Source organism: Pygoscelis adeliae, unplaced genomic scaffold (assembly GCF_000699105.1).
Source record: "Pygoscelis adeliae isolate BGI_AS28 unplaced genomic scaffold, ASM69910v1 Scaffold14, whole genome shotgun sequence".
NCBI classification, from domain to species: Eukaryota; Metazoa; Chordata; class Aves; order Sphenisciformes; family Spheniscidae; genus Pygoscelis; species Pygoscelis adeliae.
Window position 1 is genome coordinate 2,776,891 of NW_008825109.1, and position 17,207 is coordinate 2,794,097.

At 35.7% G+C, this 17,207-nt stretch overlaps 1 protein-coding gene across 4 annotated transcripts in view; it reads right to left on the bottom strand.

The window, feature by feature from the left end:
- The window catches only part of PDS5B (PDS5, regulator of cohesion maintenance, homolog B (S. cerevisiae)), a 100,642-nt gene that overhangs the window by 39,258 nt on the left and 44,177 nt on the right, over nucleotides 1–17,207 (bottom strand). For all 4 annotated transcript variants that reach the window (XM_009327728.1, XM_009327730.1, XM_009327729.1 and 1 more), the window contains exons 14-21: nucleotides 11,251–11,299; nucleotides 9,630–9,769; nucleotides 9,437–9,552; nucleotides 7,497–7,602; nucleotides 5,417–5,577; nucleotides 4,677–4,800; nucleotides 3,714–3,872; nucleotides 2,839–2,907 (exon numbers count right to left, since the gene is read on the bottom strand). In XM_009327728.1, the coding sequence (XP_009326003.1) occupies nucleotides 2,839–2,907; nucleotides 3,714–3,872; nucleotides 4,677–4,800; nucleotides 5,417–5,577; nucleotides 7,497–7,602; nucleotides 9,437–9,552; nucleotides 9,630–9,769; nucleotides 11,251–11,299 (924 nt within the window). The remainder of the gene's footprint in view (nucleotides 1–2,838; nucleotides 2,908–3,713; nucleotides 3,873–4,676; nucleotides 4,801–5,416; nucleotides 5,578–7,496; nucleotides 7,603–9,436; nucleotides 9,553–9,629; nucleotides 9,770–11,250; nucleotides 11,300–17,207) is intronic.

Here is a 17,207-nt window from a genome sequence, read left to right on the forward strand (position 1 = left end):
TCTTCTAGTGAGGGGCCCAAAACTGAACACAGTATTCAAGGTGCAGCCTCACCAGTGCCGAGTACAGGGGCACAATCACTTCCCTACTCCTGCTGGCCACACTAGTTCTGATACAGGCCAGGATGCCATTGGGCTTCTTGGCCGCCTGGGCACACTGCCAGCTCATGTTCAGCCGGCTGTTGACCAACACCCCCAGGTTTTTTTCCGCCAGGCAGCTTTCCAGCCACTCTTCCCCAAGCCTGTAGTGCTGCATGGAGTTGTTGTGGCTGAAGTGCCAAATGATGTATTCAGCCAGGGAAAAGCCACATGCTATCTTGTGCCCCCATATCAGCTCCTGAGCAATTTCAGTTCTAACCTTTGCTTCTCTCTTCCCCCTCCACAACTCCCTTCCCCCAATTTTACTGTCCAAATCTACTCTAGTCTTTCTTCCATGTAGCAAGTCATAATCCCAAAGCCCTTCAGAATTTTCCTCTGACCCCATTAAGTTCCCTGTTTCTTTGCTGGTGTTAATGATGTTGTGATGACATTCCAGCAACCCTTCAGAATTAACTATTCCCATGAAATTAGTACAGGGCATGAGAATTCCCCCAGTCACTGTTTCTGGCTACCTGAAGACTTAAACAAACATGACAAGTTTGCACTGCCGTCATGTTTTCATTTTTTGCTTTGCAGCGAAATAGGATAACTATCAAAGGATAATTCTAGTTGGAAGGAAAGTCAGGAGGTCTCCAGTCCAATATCCTGCTCAAAGGAAGGTCAGCTATGAAGTCAGACCACGTTGGTCTCAGTTTTAGCTGTTGTGGTATTGAAAGCCTCCAAGAATGGAGATTGCACAAGCTCTCTTGGCAACCTGCAACCTCTTGCAACCTGTTCCATTGATCTGACTGTTCTCCGTTTTTTTCCTTATATCCAGTCTGAACCTGTTGTTTGAATTTGTGTCCCATGAGCCTATAATTCTCCTCTGAGATTAAAAATTATATACAATATGAAACTACCAAGAAAATCAAAATACTACATGGGCCAGAACCATATCAAAGGCCACAAATGACTTCTTTGTACTAGACTTAGCAGTACAACATGAACTACATGTATTTGAAGTGCAAGCAAAAGTGATAAGACATGATAATTTCTTTGAGATAGTGAATATAACATGACATATCTCTATCACTTCATTTAAGGTTTAGCATCCAAAACTAAGGCTAGCCTATATCAGTCTACATCTGTTAGGCTGGATGAAACTGTAATTGTCTTCATCAATCCGTCCCCCTTTCATACTTAAACTTACTAGTTTTAAGATTCCCGTTAGATATATTATACAGTTATGTTACAAAGGGAGCCTTTTAAAAAAGGCTTTTAAAACCAGAGTAAAGAAAAATACACTGTCAGAGAGATTTGTTTATAAACTAATGGTGTGGCCTGCAGTGTTCATTAAATATAGGCTTCTCAGTGGTAATAAATGCTAATTAAATTTGCAGATCAATTTTCACAATAACCTGTTTTCACTTGCCAATAAATACTTCTTACAGCTTTCAGGCTTGGCTTCAACTCTAAGTTGCCTTAAGATTTTCTATAAGCCAACTGAGAAGTTTTATCAATGCCAAAATGCATTTTAGAGAGATATTATAGCTTCATGAATCATCAAAAAAAAAAAAGAAAAATCGTTATATTTACTATTTCAAGTTACATGTATAATCATTGAAGTGAAATCATGTTTGTTTTAAACTAGCAGTTCATGAAATCATGCGTTCTTTTAACAGTTTTTGGAGTGTACTGTGTAACTATGGAATTGCACAAATACAAGATACCCTTGCTGTAGTCAATGTACCAAGCTGGAAACCAAAGTACTTACTAAACCAGCAGAGAAGGAGGTATTATGCTACAAGGAGTTTAACAACTTCAAGAGAGAAGGCAAAGAACTTCTTAAAACCATCAGAGCAACTTTATTCAAAAGACATTGGAAATTAAATGACTGCTATAATTAACTTAGAAAGAGCATGCTACAAAGTACATGCATCTTTCTAATTCTGAAAGAAAATGTGAAAGCATAATCTATCCCTGTTCTGAAGAAAGGGCATTTAAAAACAAATACAGACATAAGATGTATTTTCCACAGTGAAAGTCTATTTCTGATTGAACGAAAAATTGAGTGAGAATACCTTTTACCAAGCCCAGAAATTGTAATAATACACTTATTCCAAAAAAAGAGCAAGCCTGAGATGACATTTTAAAGTAAAAAACCACCAACAAAACTTCCACCATTTTAAAGTGCTTTTTTTTTTTTTAAATCTCGTTTTTTCTCTAATACACATTGTACACAGAGAAAAGCAATGTAACACATTTATTCATTTGAGGAAACTGACAAATCCAAGAACAATTTTTTTTTAATTCTAAAACAGCACTGAAAATTTCTTGGAATGTCCTAAAATTTCAAAAGAATAAGGGAAGACTTGTTTGAAGTCTGTATGGAATTTAACTCCCATTTTAAACAGGAGGGAAAAAATAATTCTACTTTAACTATGATAATACCTTGACTAAATCAGTGTTGCACACCAAACCTAAGCCTATAATAAGCTATAATAAAAATTCAGTAAAGTGTATATATAAATTTATTTACAAAAGTAAAAAGATAGATGCTCCCAAAAGCAAATTCTTTTCTTCTGGCAATCCAAAAATGTGTATTCTGATAAGTTTCTCAATTTTAAAATAGATACTTCTTTTTTACTTTTAGACAGGTGACAAGGAAACAGAAAAGCAGTTCACAGCTTTAGGAATCCAGACATTTAACTTTATTAAGTATTATACGCACAATCACAGGAAAATATGGTAAGTGCTACTTACTTTAACAAGCGTTTCAGGAGACACTTCTTCATCCGGGACCCAAAGTTTTGTTGTCTTTTTTCCTGGAAGCTAAACCAAATGTTACATTTTGTTACACTACTGTTACTCTTCAGTGAAATCTGCTGTAATCTTCTCTTTCCTGCCTGCTTCTGAAGACAATACAGCAGCACTCACTGCTTAGGTTTATGCCTTCTGTTTTTTATAGAAGTACCCATTACAGAAGTGAGATACTGTTCTTACCTCACTATTCAAGTATTACCAAATTTAACAGTAGTAGAGGGGTGGGGGTGGTGGCGTTACCTGAAAACTATTGCTTTAGAGTATAATAGCCATTGCTTTGAAAATAGTTTCCAGGTTCCATATCCAGTAGATTGGAACCTCAAGCACATAGTTTTTAGACAGTAAAACTTTCCTAAAACAATGGCTGACAACGTACAAGTTATTTTTTTCACTTTATAATCACTATCAATACAGAAGTATTGGAAAAATTAAAATTCCACAGTCTTCCATTTAAACCGTGTATTTTAGTTTTAAATGCTTTAAACTTCCTAAAAAAAAAAAAATCAAAGCTTGCTTGCTCAAGACAAGAGACTGAGTGAAGTCAATAAAAATTTTCCCATTTTTTACAAAAGGCAAGTCACGAGTGATCAAATGCTGTGCTATACAGCTTGTTGCTTTTGTAAGGACTACCAAATTAGTACTCTCTCCTTTCCTGTACTGTGTGTTTTCAATTGAGTCAAACAGTATACATGGAAATCCAAAGACAACCCTATACAAAAAGAACAATCAACAAGCCAAAAGTTTTCACAAGTACTTGCTGATTATCATACTACAGGAGAACCAGAATCTTAACACAAGTTTTTAAAAATACTTACCCTATCATTCATTAGCAAGTCTTTAACAATAAAAGTGGCAACCAAAGATTTCAAAGGGGCAGCAAATTGATCAGGTGCTAGCATGGCTATATGGCCAATAGTAACCAACGGTGTAATGAGATGCTCAAAATTGCTTGGATCCAGGCTTTTATGCAGTGGCTAGAATAAAGGCAACAAATTCAGGTATTACTGATATAATCTGTGTCTTATTGGGGGGAGGGGGGTGAGAGCTCTTTACCAAGTTGTCCATGTCTATTTCTATTTCAGAAATACAATTTTAAAAGAACTACTGACTATTTAGATTGAAAGACACATTCACCAACCCTACAAGTCTCCTACAAATCAAAAGAAAAAAATCAAGCAGAAAGACAAAATGTTTATCACATCTGGGTAGCTCAAAAAGTGGCAGCTGAAGCAGGACCATTTGGGAAACAATGGATTAAAAAGCATATTTTCTTGTTGAAGAAGTGGGCACGCTACATCTCAAGATGGCAATTTCAGCAATGGACTATGATTCAGGCTTCAAGATAAAAGGCTGATGGGCACTAATTAAAAAGTACATTTGCAGTTATAACTGTAAAATCTATTTAAATAGTCTCTACCATAATTCAGTTTTCCATAATTTCTGTAACCATTTAAATATTTTGGGCCAGTCCCAACAGGGGTGAGGTGTGGTGTATGGTTCCTCTTTCCATGAATAGTTCATGGTTCTAGCAGACAGTCCAACACTTTTACTCTGTTGTCTGTTAAAATATAACCCTAAACACGGTGGATCATGGGATACTAAAAAACACCCTCTGCTACTATTTTTCAGGCCAAACTGTATGAGAACAAAGGGAAAGGGGAAAAAAATACCTTTTCTAACTTTGATACAACTTGTCATATAAATTGCCACTACATCCCTTACTTTACATATGCAATATAAAAGATTAATAAAAAGTAACTTAAATATTCTAATTTTACCTCAAATATCTGTGCAAACTGCGTTTCTTTGCTGGAAAATATTGCATGGATGCAGTGAATAGCATACTTGGCTTGACGAGGGGGTCCCTTTTTAGCTTTATGATGCAACACTGGAAGCAAAGCACTTAAAAAAAAAAAAGAAATAAGTACCTTTTCACAAATTGAAAATCTACCAAAATATCAAGCTAGCAAAAAAGTAAAGATATACATATATAGAACACAACACCTCTGCAAAAGTGCTAATTCTCCTGGTTTTGGCAATTTCTTCAAAGAAAGAAAAAAGGGTTATTTACATGGCTTTCAAGTAAAAAAACCAAACGAACATGGTTTTTGTTGATAAAATATCAAGTGGCAAAACAAACATTTTATCTGCACAAGTTACCAAATGATCTTTTGGAGATATTCTTGTCTACACGTCTCCATTGAATTGCAAGGAATTTTGTACATTGCCATATATTTAATTTAGGAAAAAACATGAGTAATTCTGAAGGGCAATGATAAACATTATAGCAGTATCAGGGACATACCAGCTGTCACTACTTCAGGTATATTCATTTCACTTCCATTGTTCAAAAAGCACTGCATTTTGAAGTAATTCAAATCTCTTTCCTGTTTTACCTGAAGTAATACTTCCTTCCAAAAGAATGCAGGATAATGCTATAGCATGTAAAAGGAAGAATGAGAACTTCCAAAACCCCATATAGTGAAGAACATTACTCAGAGTAAGATACACAACTTACGATCGTATATGAGGAAAGTCTTCTTCAATTTTACTTCCTGTATTTTTGAAAATTTGTAATGCAGCTTCTGCCACTTTTTCATCATCCATTTTCAAGCAAGCCAGGAGAGATTCAAAAGTTTCAGCTGAATGAAATGAGATAGGGTGCGTAAATGAAAGTACCTGCCAAAATAAGATGAAAGCCATGTTAATATTTTTTAAAGGTCTACTTATATAGAACATTCCATGAAGAGTCATTTTCCATTGTCATACTAGAATATTTATAATACACTGCCTGGTTTTGTCACATGATCCACATTTCTCTTTTTCTGACTTTTTTTTTTTTAGTACCTCCTAAATGTCTCTGTCCTTATACACAATCTCATCAGTTTTAATTTATTTTTCCAGTCTCAATTTCTTCTCCTGTTATTGTGAACGTGTACTTCTCAGTGGCTACATCTGCATTAGCAAGTACTGGGTTACAGCAGAAGCAGGTCTTAAGAGAAACACAACTGACACTAAGGAAGCAATATTGACGTTTAAGAGGTTTTACTTCAGAGTATTTCTAGACTGATTGAACCCCCTTTAGCCACTGCAACACAACATGCGCTTCTGAAGTTCATCTCATAATTTTGTTTCTCTAAAAGGAATCCAGCTTGTGTGCTCCCAGACTTTATGCTTGTTTGCTAAGTGGAACAACTGGTTACGCTCTGAAGTGAAGTTCCTAACTCTAAAACAGTAATATAGACATACCCCATAGGGCCTCTAGTCCCTCAAGCTTTCCACAGCAGCTTACCAGATCCTGTACCTCTCCTTCAGATTCAGGGACTCTGTCTTCAAGTATGACAGTCCTCCCATGTTAAAAAAAAAAAAAAAATCCTCATTTGATCCTCTCTGAAAATTTGCCTTCTCTTCATTTTTAAGTGGCTGTTGATTATCAGCCTCTTTCCATATAATATTCTGACCCATGGCAAAGAAACTATCCTAAAAATCTAGGAACTTCTTCACATGCAGTTTTCTACTTTCACCAAGATACCTTCCCTCCCCACTTCATTGTATGGCATCCCCCTCCTATACTTGTCCTTTCTAGATTCTTCTTGTGATGTACAGACCACTTTCTTCAGGACAATCTTACTTCTCTTTCTTAAATGTGACACACTAGTTCATATGAACATGTAAATACTGACCTGGGAGCCTGCTTTCAAATACGTAGTCTTTCATGACATGATTCATTCTTACTCAGATTCATCTTTGTGCTACTGTTTTTTTGCACTTTTATCTAACCATGCACATCTGGCTAAAGAATCACATACTGTCAGATGAATCTACTAGGCCCTTAGTTGATCTAAGATATTCTGAAAACTTCTGCATGTGAGTTCTTTAGCTTTTGAGGCCTCTGAAGTCAACCCACAGTTGGACTACTCCCAACTCTATCATGTAACTGAGGTGGTACTATGGCACAAGTACCTTTCTGTGCAAGTACATGCAAAGCTGACACTACATAGTCTCTGTCAAAGACTTTAGGCTAAAAGCACTAAGTGAAACAAAAAGCCCTATATAGCTGCATTTTTAAAATTTCACACTTTTAACAGTACTTGTAAATAACACAGTGATCAGCCCTTTTCCTCCTGGAAAAAAGGAAGAACAGAGTAAGAAATTTTGTACAATGTCCCCAGAAATGCATCTTGATGGGGTTTGCTATGTTAACTGAGTCTCAAAGATTACACATAGTTGAAATAGGTAAGACCCCAATTTATGAGGAACTCAGGGGAACCACAGTATTGTACTGATATACAAGTATAGTTCCAAAAGTAGTATAACTATATTCACAAACGGCTGAATTCACACTAATAAATCAAAGCTCAGCTGCTGATGTCACACACGCAACTACTTTTGACTTCCAGAAAAACTTCTGAATGATTTATAAGAATCTTACTTATGTGCCACAAGATGAGCATAGAGAACAAAAACCAAACCAGTATTCTTCCAGATAGCCACCACATGCTTATGACTAAAGATACTGGGTGCTAATTAAAAATTTGTTTTAACAAAGTTGCTTCAGAAAGTTTCACATGCTCACTGACCACCAGGAGTATACTTGCCTTAAGCAATTCAAGACCTGCTCTGATTGCCTGGTCAGTAGGTACACCCTCATCTTCATCATCAGCTGTTCCATCTATAGACTTGTTTACTTGCTTGATAAGGGCACTGAAGAGGAAAACAAAAACATGGCCTTGTATTTACTGCAATTCCACCTTGTATGACTGTCTTCATAAGTTTAAGATACAAGCTTATTAAAAAAACTTATTTAAAACAAATAAAACATAAGCTTGTTATAAAACAAATATAAGTCAACTACATACATAATCTGGTTGCCCTCATCTCCCATCTAAATCAAAGCTTATGAAGCATTAAGTTCAAAAATGTTTATCCATCATGAATTAACAACTATTATATACACATCGCTCCAGAAGGATGACCAAAATAAGAAAACAATTTGAGCATTACAAGCAACAAATTTAGGCAAGAATTATGCTGAGGTTACTAGCTGCTATGCAGTCTTAGTAATTGATGGAAAATAACCATTTATAATGTTTAGTCTATAAACAAGAGAAAAAAATAACCATCAAACAGCTGTTCTAAGAGTTGATGAAAAATTTAAAAGACTTATCTCCTGTATATTTCACCTTGACAGTAATGCTTGTTTTTTTTCTTACACTGTACCCTAGGAAGGGAAATGGTGATTACCCAAATGGTCCTATTAGCAAATGGTGCAGGCAGCTTCCCTACCAAGAGCTGAATAATATTCGTAATATTCCTTCAGTACATGCTGTAAACAATGTTTATAGTGAAAAAAAAAAAAACCAAACCCAAACAAAAAAGCTGAGCTTATACAAAAAAACCCACCACCAAAACAAACACCAAACCAAAACCAAAAAACACAAAAAAAACCAACCCTGGTAGCAAATCTAGGGGAGAGACCTCCTAGTCAGACTTCCAGTTTCTTTTTTTTCTGTCCCAACTGGACAAAAATTACCGTTTGTTAAAAAAACCAAACAGGCTGACAGTCTCAAAAATTAAGCAGAAGTTTAGTGAAAATTTACAAAGATGGGAGAAGACCAATCCTGTGGCAAAACTAAAGCGACATGCTTTTTACTACTTTTTTTTTTGCTTGTATACTGTATGGCAGTCAGTCAGCAGGTAGATTGTGAAACAAGTATTACAACTTAGTGCCACTTGTGACTATTAGTTTAAATATACGTTTTATATTGCTTCTGTGAATTTGAAAAAAAAAAAGTATTTTTTCAAATCTAAAGTAAAAATCTAGCTACACATTGTACTTCATCCAAGATCAAAAGAAAAATCCTGTTAAAAATAATGTTTCTGAAACAGATTAAGTGAAATCTCAATGGCTCCATTACATTGTATATGTGACAAGCAGAAAGTGAAAAGCTCAAGTACTTAAAAATGAATTACCATAGTTGGAATTCACAGATAAGAATTTACCAGTATTTAGAACTAGTTGTCTCTAATAAGGTACCGCATTATCTCAAATACAGCTGTTAAATAACCATTTCAGCAATTACTTCCCCTCACATAATTTCACTGGCTTACTCTTCCTTAAAGTTTTGACGCCTCATCACCACAATCTTTACTTCCTCAGTTAAATTACTGTTTATGTCACTATGAGCTAATATTCTGGGTGGAAAGCTTTAATAAGTTTTTGAATAGCCACGGACAGAAAATTCTTTTATAATAAGTCAGTCACTCAAGCACCAAACATCCCCCATCAGCAACAGATCCGTTTTTACTGACAGGTTGTCCCAGCTGTGCTGAATGACAAATCAATTGTTTGTGTGGCTACATTCTGAATGAGGAGACAAAAACCCCTAAGCAAAGGGAAACAGAAGAAAATACTGCAGGTCACCAGGCCTTAAACTGCATCCACCCAATGCATTACTGCTTGTGCTTAAGATTAAATTAGAAACCCCGATTTCCAACCCTGTGGTCTACAGCCAGCAACACACACACACAAAAATACCTGATGGATTCAGTATCAATGTGCACAGGAGCAATTCTCTCCAGAAGAAACTTTATCATTTCCAGGAAAGGATTTGTTGGTTGTTTTGGATTGCCCAACTTCTTTGTTATTTCCCTCTGCAATATAAGTTTCAATTAAATGTATAACCAATTCAATTCCAAACATATTCACATATTTTAAAAGCAATTCTTACCACACATCCTTCAGCCTGTTTGCAAGAACATGTTGGGCTAACAAGCATTTCTAACTGACTTCTTATTTTTTCATCATCTTCTAGAACTTGTGTGAACTTTTTCATGAAATCTTGAGCTTTCCCTGGATCAGGAAGGTTTCCTTGAAATAAGCAAAAGGAATCACTATTTATTCTAATAAGTATCAGTATTGTAAATTACACAAGTTTGAAATGTCACATCAAGACAGTTTCTGTGTGTGTTTAAGTTAACCAAGAAGGGTGGGGAAAAAAAAACCCCCACACACAAAACATCTTAACATGTGCAGATGTATCCATGAGGACACCAATTTCTAAAAATTTGTATACCCACACATCTCCCCTGGCTATTGCTGCTTTCTCCCTTCACACTCATTTTCCACTAAGTCTACCTGTTCCTGTCAATACTATTAACAGCTGAAGTTGACCTCAGAATGCAAAGCCTATACTCCACAGAAAAGTATACTCAGTAAATAGATTACCTGATATGACAAGCGTGAAAAACACCGAAAGGATATTTTTGCTAAATTATTCGTTCACTAAACTTAAGCTTTATAACAGCTTGCAACATTTAAAAAAAAAGCTTTAAAGAAGCATTCTTTAAACTACTTATTAATTTTGTATTTACTTTTTATAATATAACAGGACAATTTATCGGCAAAGTGTTAGTATACTATTTAAGATGTTTCATGGTTTTGGTACAGTAGGTATTAAGCAAAGTTGGGACAGACAATGGTATAGGACTACTGGACAGTTAGTTCAAAACAAGTTCTACTAAGTATTTGTTTTGCTGTATTGATTTTTTTTTTTAAATGCAACCCAGAACTAGAAGAATCAGAAAAATTACAAACTGATCAACTTCTATATTATAAATAAAAGAAAAAAAAAGGATTTGGAACATGGCCAACCAGACAGCAAGATTCAGTTTTTCCTCCACATTTTTTCAAAATGTACATAGCCTTAAGTAGTATCTTTTTTTGCCAGAACAGTTTGCTTTTTTTTTAAAAAAAAAAAGGTTGATTCAGAAACAAGCTTTCAGAATTGTAAAGCAAGTTGTTGTTCTTCTTACTGGTTTTAATGGTATTGGCATGGTGGGCTGGGGACAACAGAAGTGTTGCTTTGGGGTTGGTGGTGCCTTCCTGCTACTGAAACCCAAACTCTTTTGCATTCTCCCAACAGAACTTACGTTACCAACACCTCAAAGACAGGTAAGTCAGTAGATAGTTTAGTGGGTTAGGTAACATCAGTCAATATATATTCTGTAATAAATGGTAAAGCAGATACTAACACCCTAGATCACCTACATTTCTGAATTAGTCTACAACAGATGCAGCCAAAATGTCATGTTATAAGCTAATGACTGGAGAATTTTTACAGTAAGGAAGTAATTCTGCTTACAGTTGTCTTAATTCTTTAAGGCATATTGTTACATCATGTTTATCATGATTGGTTATAAATTTTATCTGTTACAAAACTTGTTACAAGCTTATAAGTTTTACCTGTTACAAAACTTACTTGTTATAAGCTTACTTCAAATTATTTTTAAAGCAAAAAATGAATATATTTCAACTGTAATTTTTAGACAGTGTAAATATTTCAGACTTACTTGTTATAACCATCACTTTTGAGAATATAGCTTTACTGCTGGCATCTGTCTGCAAGTCACAAAAGAAAGAAGTATTGAGTAAAGATTTTACCGTATATATTTCCACTTGAATATTGAGTGAGCAAAATTCCATAACGCATTATCAACAAGTCGGCACCCATCATTTTGCTGACACATCAGTGTGTTAGAAATCAAAATCACCACTGCAAAGTTAATGCTAGATAGTTACAGGAAGTAAAAGGTAGATAATGTCTACAGTAACACTCTGTCACACATACGCTTATGCAAAATATTTTTGTTACTTTTCAATCTACTATATAACAAATAGCACAGATGGGTTATTTCTGTAATTATTTTCAATATAAAGCCTCTTTGTTTTTAAATATAAAGTGAACAACAAGCATTAAATTAACTTTCTCTTCTTGATCAGATATTGATTCTGAGTAGTCGTGGCAGTAGTTCCCACCTTGTTATAAAGAATGGAGCAAGTCAGTAAGACAATTGCTATTCCTGTTCCGCTGAACAAGGAAGGCAGAGGATAGCAGTGTAATTGTGAAAGTAATAATCATGGACCATGACAACAAAAAAAATGAAAACATAAGTGCATTTCAGGATATCTGTGAAGCTTAGATTTCAGTGAAACCATTGTTGATATAAAATCATCCAGCAGCTCCTTACAAGCAAAATAAGTTACACAAAACAGACTTTTAGCTCATTTATTTTCCTCTTGTCAGTAATTCTTCCAGTACAAGACTTCGAATTCCACATACAAAGTCCACCTTAAGAGTTAGTTCTTACACAGAGTAAATGGAAGAGGGAAAAAAGAATACCACAAATTTCACAGTCAGCTAAAACTACACAATAAGTACATTTTCTTTATAAGAATATATTTCTAATAAATAAGTGATGTTTCTACAACATATCACCTGCTACTGAAGGAAGACAAACTAATTTCCAAGACACGCTTCCCCCACTTTTAGCTGTAATCCACAGTATTCTACAGACTAGGAAGTTTTATGGAATTACACTGAAGTTTCAAATATTAAGGAATTATCAGTAAATATGACAAAGGGAATCCTTAACTGTACTGTGAAGATAACACCCTAATCATCTTCAGAAAAGTGTTTTAAGGTGGATAAAAGAAAGAAAAAAAAAAAAAGAAACCTTTCACTGCTGTGTAGTAAGTGTTGTTAAACAACTCTGAAGTCTTCCTAAGTAAAATGAAAATTGGAACCTGAAAGAAAATTCAAACTTACAGCAATACTGACAAAAGCATATAGCATCAGCTTCCAAACCATAAAAGAAGCTGCTCTTTTGCCAATTGAATTCTGACAGATCAACCTTGGTGACACAACTTACGAAGTCTATAAGACTTCATAAATGCACATAAATAGTATCAATTATGGTCTACAACTATCAAATTATATTCTTCTAAGAAAAGATTTAAACAAGACACAACCACACTTCGTGAGCTTTCACTGAAGAGTACTTAAGTACTTAGTACTTAAGTACTAAACACTGAAGAGTGTTTAGCCACCACCATTGCTAAAATTGTCTTTTATTGAACTCCCTTTACAACAGACAAAATTGGTAGTAGAAAAGCCTACAAATTACAAACAAGAAAACGTCAAATCATCTCAGAAGGCTCATCTTGGTAAGAAGAGTTCTTTTTCTTCTAAAGTACTTAAAATGAGGCAAATGAACACCTACAGTGGGCCTTTTCATCAGGTTCATATCAGGAAAGAGCCGCTAACAGATAGTGTTGCAAGACACTAACATTTTCTTATAGAAGTCTTAGAATTATTATGGAGCAGATGGGAAAAACTTCAAGGCAGAGGTCAAAGTCTTGTTCAGGCGCATCTAATTTCTTGCATTTTATTAATGAAATCTGCATATAGATCTCAAATAAGGTTCAAACAAGCCATATCAGCTTTGGAGATAACAAAATTACAATTTGTTACAATAACCTTGGCTAACACATGGAAGTGTCTATTTCCAGGAAGAGCATCCTTCAACTTTTCAGAGTAAATTTCTGTTCTGCAGTTGCCTAGGTACCATGAAAGAAAATCGGATTATTCTGAATTCTAACATATTTGCACAGTTTTTTGGTCATGGAAAAAAAAGGAAGTTAATTAGCCAATTTGTGGAAAATCTGGAAATATTTGAGCATAGTGGTAACCTCGGAAAGATCGGAGTATAACAAAAATATAGCATGAGATTAAGACAAGCAATGTTTTTAGTGACATCCTCTCTATCTTGTGACACGGACACCTGGCGCATAATTCCAGCCATTAAGTATTTCTGCAGAACTTTACGTCACTTTTTAGTGTCGGAAGAATGCTGTCAATTTCAGGGCTTTTGGCTGTCACAGCTGAACAGGCATGTTCAGACAAGGAATGAAAAAAACCACAGAAATCAAATCTGGTTTACAGGATTCAAATAACCAGGTCAATAGATATAGACTCTCTGTATTCACACGTCTTGCAACTCAGAAGAAAAATACCAAAATTGTACTGCAGAGTTTCTTTGGTTCTGACTGGTTTGGTCTTCTAATACTGGCTAAAGCTCCCATTAAAACACACCTTAAGTTGAGCAAACTACTAAGTCAAACAAACAGCCAAACAAACCCAAGTCAGAAGTATTCTTTTAACTTCTAGTAGTATAACTCCACTGAATAATGACAGATGGAAGAAGATCAAAACACATTTCTTTCTGGGAGATCTACTTTGGCACTTTATCTACATTATCTTGCATTCATGATATGGAAGCATCAGAACAGCTGCGTATCTGCAGCAAATGAAGCTTATACTCCAGTACAGACAAACCAGCATCCACCCACTTTTCCACATGTGAACAGGCAAGTTTATGTATTTCATTTAACTGTATACCATTGCTGTAGGAGAAAACAAAAGGAGCTGTGATTTATGCTTTTGCTCTTCAGAGAAGTAACTCATCTTAAAGGCAAGTTTGATGTCCGTTCTGTCTCAGATTAGAAGAAATTATGACCAACAGAAATGAAAGTTTCTTAACACATTTTCAGTCTCCTCAGTAGTGCTTACACTGGGGAAAGCCTGAAGAAGAGAAAAGGAGAAAGCCTGAAGAGTTTCACTAAATGGCAAAAAGGTTTTCTAAGATAAGAAAAACAGTGGACTGGAAAGTTCAAAGATTTATAATCACAGAATAATATAGGTTGGAACTGACAACTGTAGGTCATCTGGTTGAATCACCTACTCAAAGCAGGGCCAACTTAGATCAGGTTTTGCTCCAGGCCACATCTAGTTGCATTTTAAGTATTTAAAAGGATGAAGATTTCACAACCTCTCTGGGCTACCTGTTCCCATATTTGATCACCCTTACTGCAATTTTTTTCCTTGCTACCTAATCAAAGTTTCCTTGTGGCAACTTCTGTACACTGATTCTTGTCCTATCCCCCATTCATCTCTGAGAGCTCTCACAATGCCCACACTTGCCACAGGGACAACACCTACAGGAGAAAAATCAACAACTAGGCTCTCACGGTAAGTGGAGAAAGTCAACCAAAGTGAAAAAGCACATATGGTTAACACCCAGTTATATTCTAAAAGGTTACTAGCTCATTTCAGTTTTGTTTCCTGAAAGGAAACAAAGTTTCTACAGCTCTGAATGACTAGTAGGTATTTGTCTCAAGATTATTACTGCCTTGGACTGTATGCCCCGTCAGTTCTACTTCAGTTACGAAAATGCACTCTTACCTCAAACACAATGAATTAATCATATGAATTAATTATCAATTTGGGAAAAAAACACGAACATAAAACCAACATACAAGAAGCATTGCAGAGAAAAAAGTTTTGATAAAAATAGCTAAGCATCTGCATTGAGCATAACAGGCAGGGTTTGGGGTAGCAAAGGGCTGCTGGGGTGACCTGTGCAGGAGGAGGTCAGGAACTCCTGTGCTGGTTAAAGCCACTTCCAGCCAGCTCCACAACCGGCAAACCGACCCACCAACACTTCAACCAGTCAGAGGAGCCTATGCTGCCTCTGAGAAAACTTATTTAAGAAAGGGTGGTAGCCACTAGGGGCAACAAGAAAGATGCCAGGGCAGGAAGGACAGCAGAGCAGAAGAGAGATGCCGAAGGAAAAGAAGAGACAACCGAGCAGAAGCAGGAGAGATGCCAGGGTAACGGCCGCTGGAGCAGGGGTGGAGAGGAGGCACTGGAGAAAGTATGACTCTAACGGGACTGTGGCCAGTGGAGGAACCCATGCTGCAGCAGTGGGTAAGAAACGAGGAGCAGCAAAAGGAAAGGAACCACCACGCCCTGACCCCCATCTCCTGTGCTGCCGTCACCTCACCGAAGGGACTGAGCATAGCATGTGGCAAGAGGCCTGGGGACCATGAAGCAGAGAAGACAGGGATCCAAAGAGGAGCCAAAGCGTGTTTCTTTAAGTGTTTATTTGTTTGTTTTTATTTCTCAATACCAAAATCAATAATTAAAAGTTTATGTTAATTGACAATAAACTAAATTAAGTAAAATTCCCTGACTCAAAACCGTTTTGTTGCCCTTGACAGCATCTTGGATCACAAGCCCCTAAATTCTCCCGTGCAGTCCTGTTACTCAAAAGAAAAGTGTAAAGAATTAGTACTCAATAGCAAAAAATACGATGAAAGCCACATGGACAAATGCAAACATGTCAAGAGCATACACTGTTTTGAATGTGATGCTTATGCTGGCATTTATCAAAACCTACATGTTTAATTCCCTATCATATTTGATATTTTACAATTGAGAAAGAACTTTCATTACATCTCCCTGAAAACAGAAGGAAAAGTTGAAATTTCACTTTCATCTGAAATGCAGAAAATATCAAGAAACTAAGTCAGGTTTTAAATGCATAAGTATATTTAAATTACACCGAAGAATATAAAACAGTACATGAAAAATATTTCAATACAGTCACAAAAACGCAATGAAGTATTGTTGTACCAGCAATTACTGCACTTAGAATTTAATACAACATTACAGCATGTCTTAAATGCACTAAGTCAAAATGATGAATTTCACTGCAATCAGGACTGAAACAATAAAGGGATGCATTTTGATTTGTTAAGTCTTTTTCTGTCTGCAAGACAGTAGCATTTCCAAGCAGATACATTAGATAATCCAACCACACTTGTAAAAATGCAGTTACCCACTCTTCCTGTTCAGGTAATTCCAGCAAATAGATAATTCAGTCATAAAACTTCATTAGATTTACTGTGGTATATGAGTATATACACACAAAGAAAACAAAAATGACACATACACACACACGTATATGAATGTAAGCATGGTAACACTTTCTACTACATAGTATTTCTGTTGAAAAAGCACCACATTAAACTTTTGTGATTAGAACTTGACTTTAATGCCATTCCAAATTACATTCAGAATTTCATCTTATGAATTTCCCTCCCCCTCAAACATGAGTATGCACATACAACTGAAACAAATCTAAATTTTACTTTATGAGAATATCCTAAATGCTCAATAAATGTTTATTTTTTCCTTCTGAGCAAATTTGTGAAAAAAGAATTCAACTGTAGTCTGATATCTCCAATACAACATTTAAGAAGTTTCCAAGAGGGAAGAGAAACAAGTAACCTGTTGGGATAAAAATATTCTGATTTCTTGAATGTTACTAATCATGCATAAGATAAGAAGTTAGAGTGAATAGGTACTTTTTCTTAATTACTTGATTTGGCAGTTGAAAATAATATGCTGTTTTTTCCCCTCTTTCAAGAGCCAGAACAATCCTGGCAAGATATAACTCAAACACTGGGAGCAAATATTTTAGTATTAAATGACTGGGAAAATCTTTTTAAAATTTCTAAAATGCCCCTACCTCTTCACTTTTACTGACAAAACGTATACACATTTCCTACTGTAAGTGTAGTCTAATGGAATCAGTTAACTTTCACAATATTTTCTCTCCGTCAT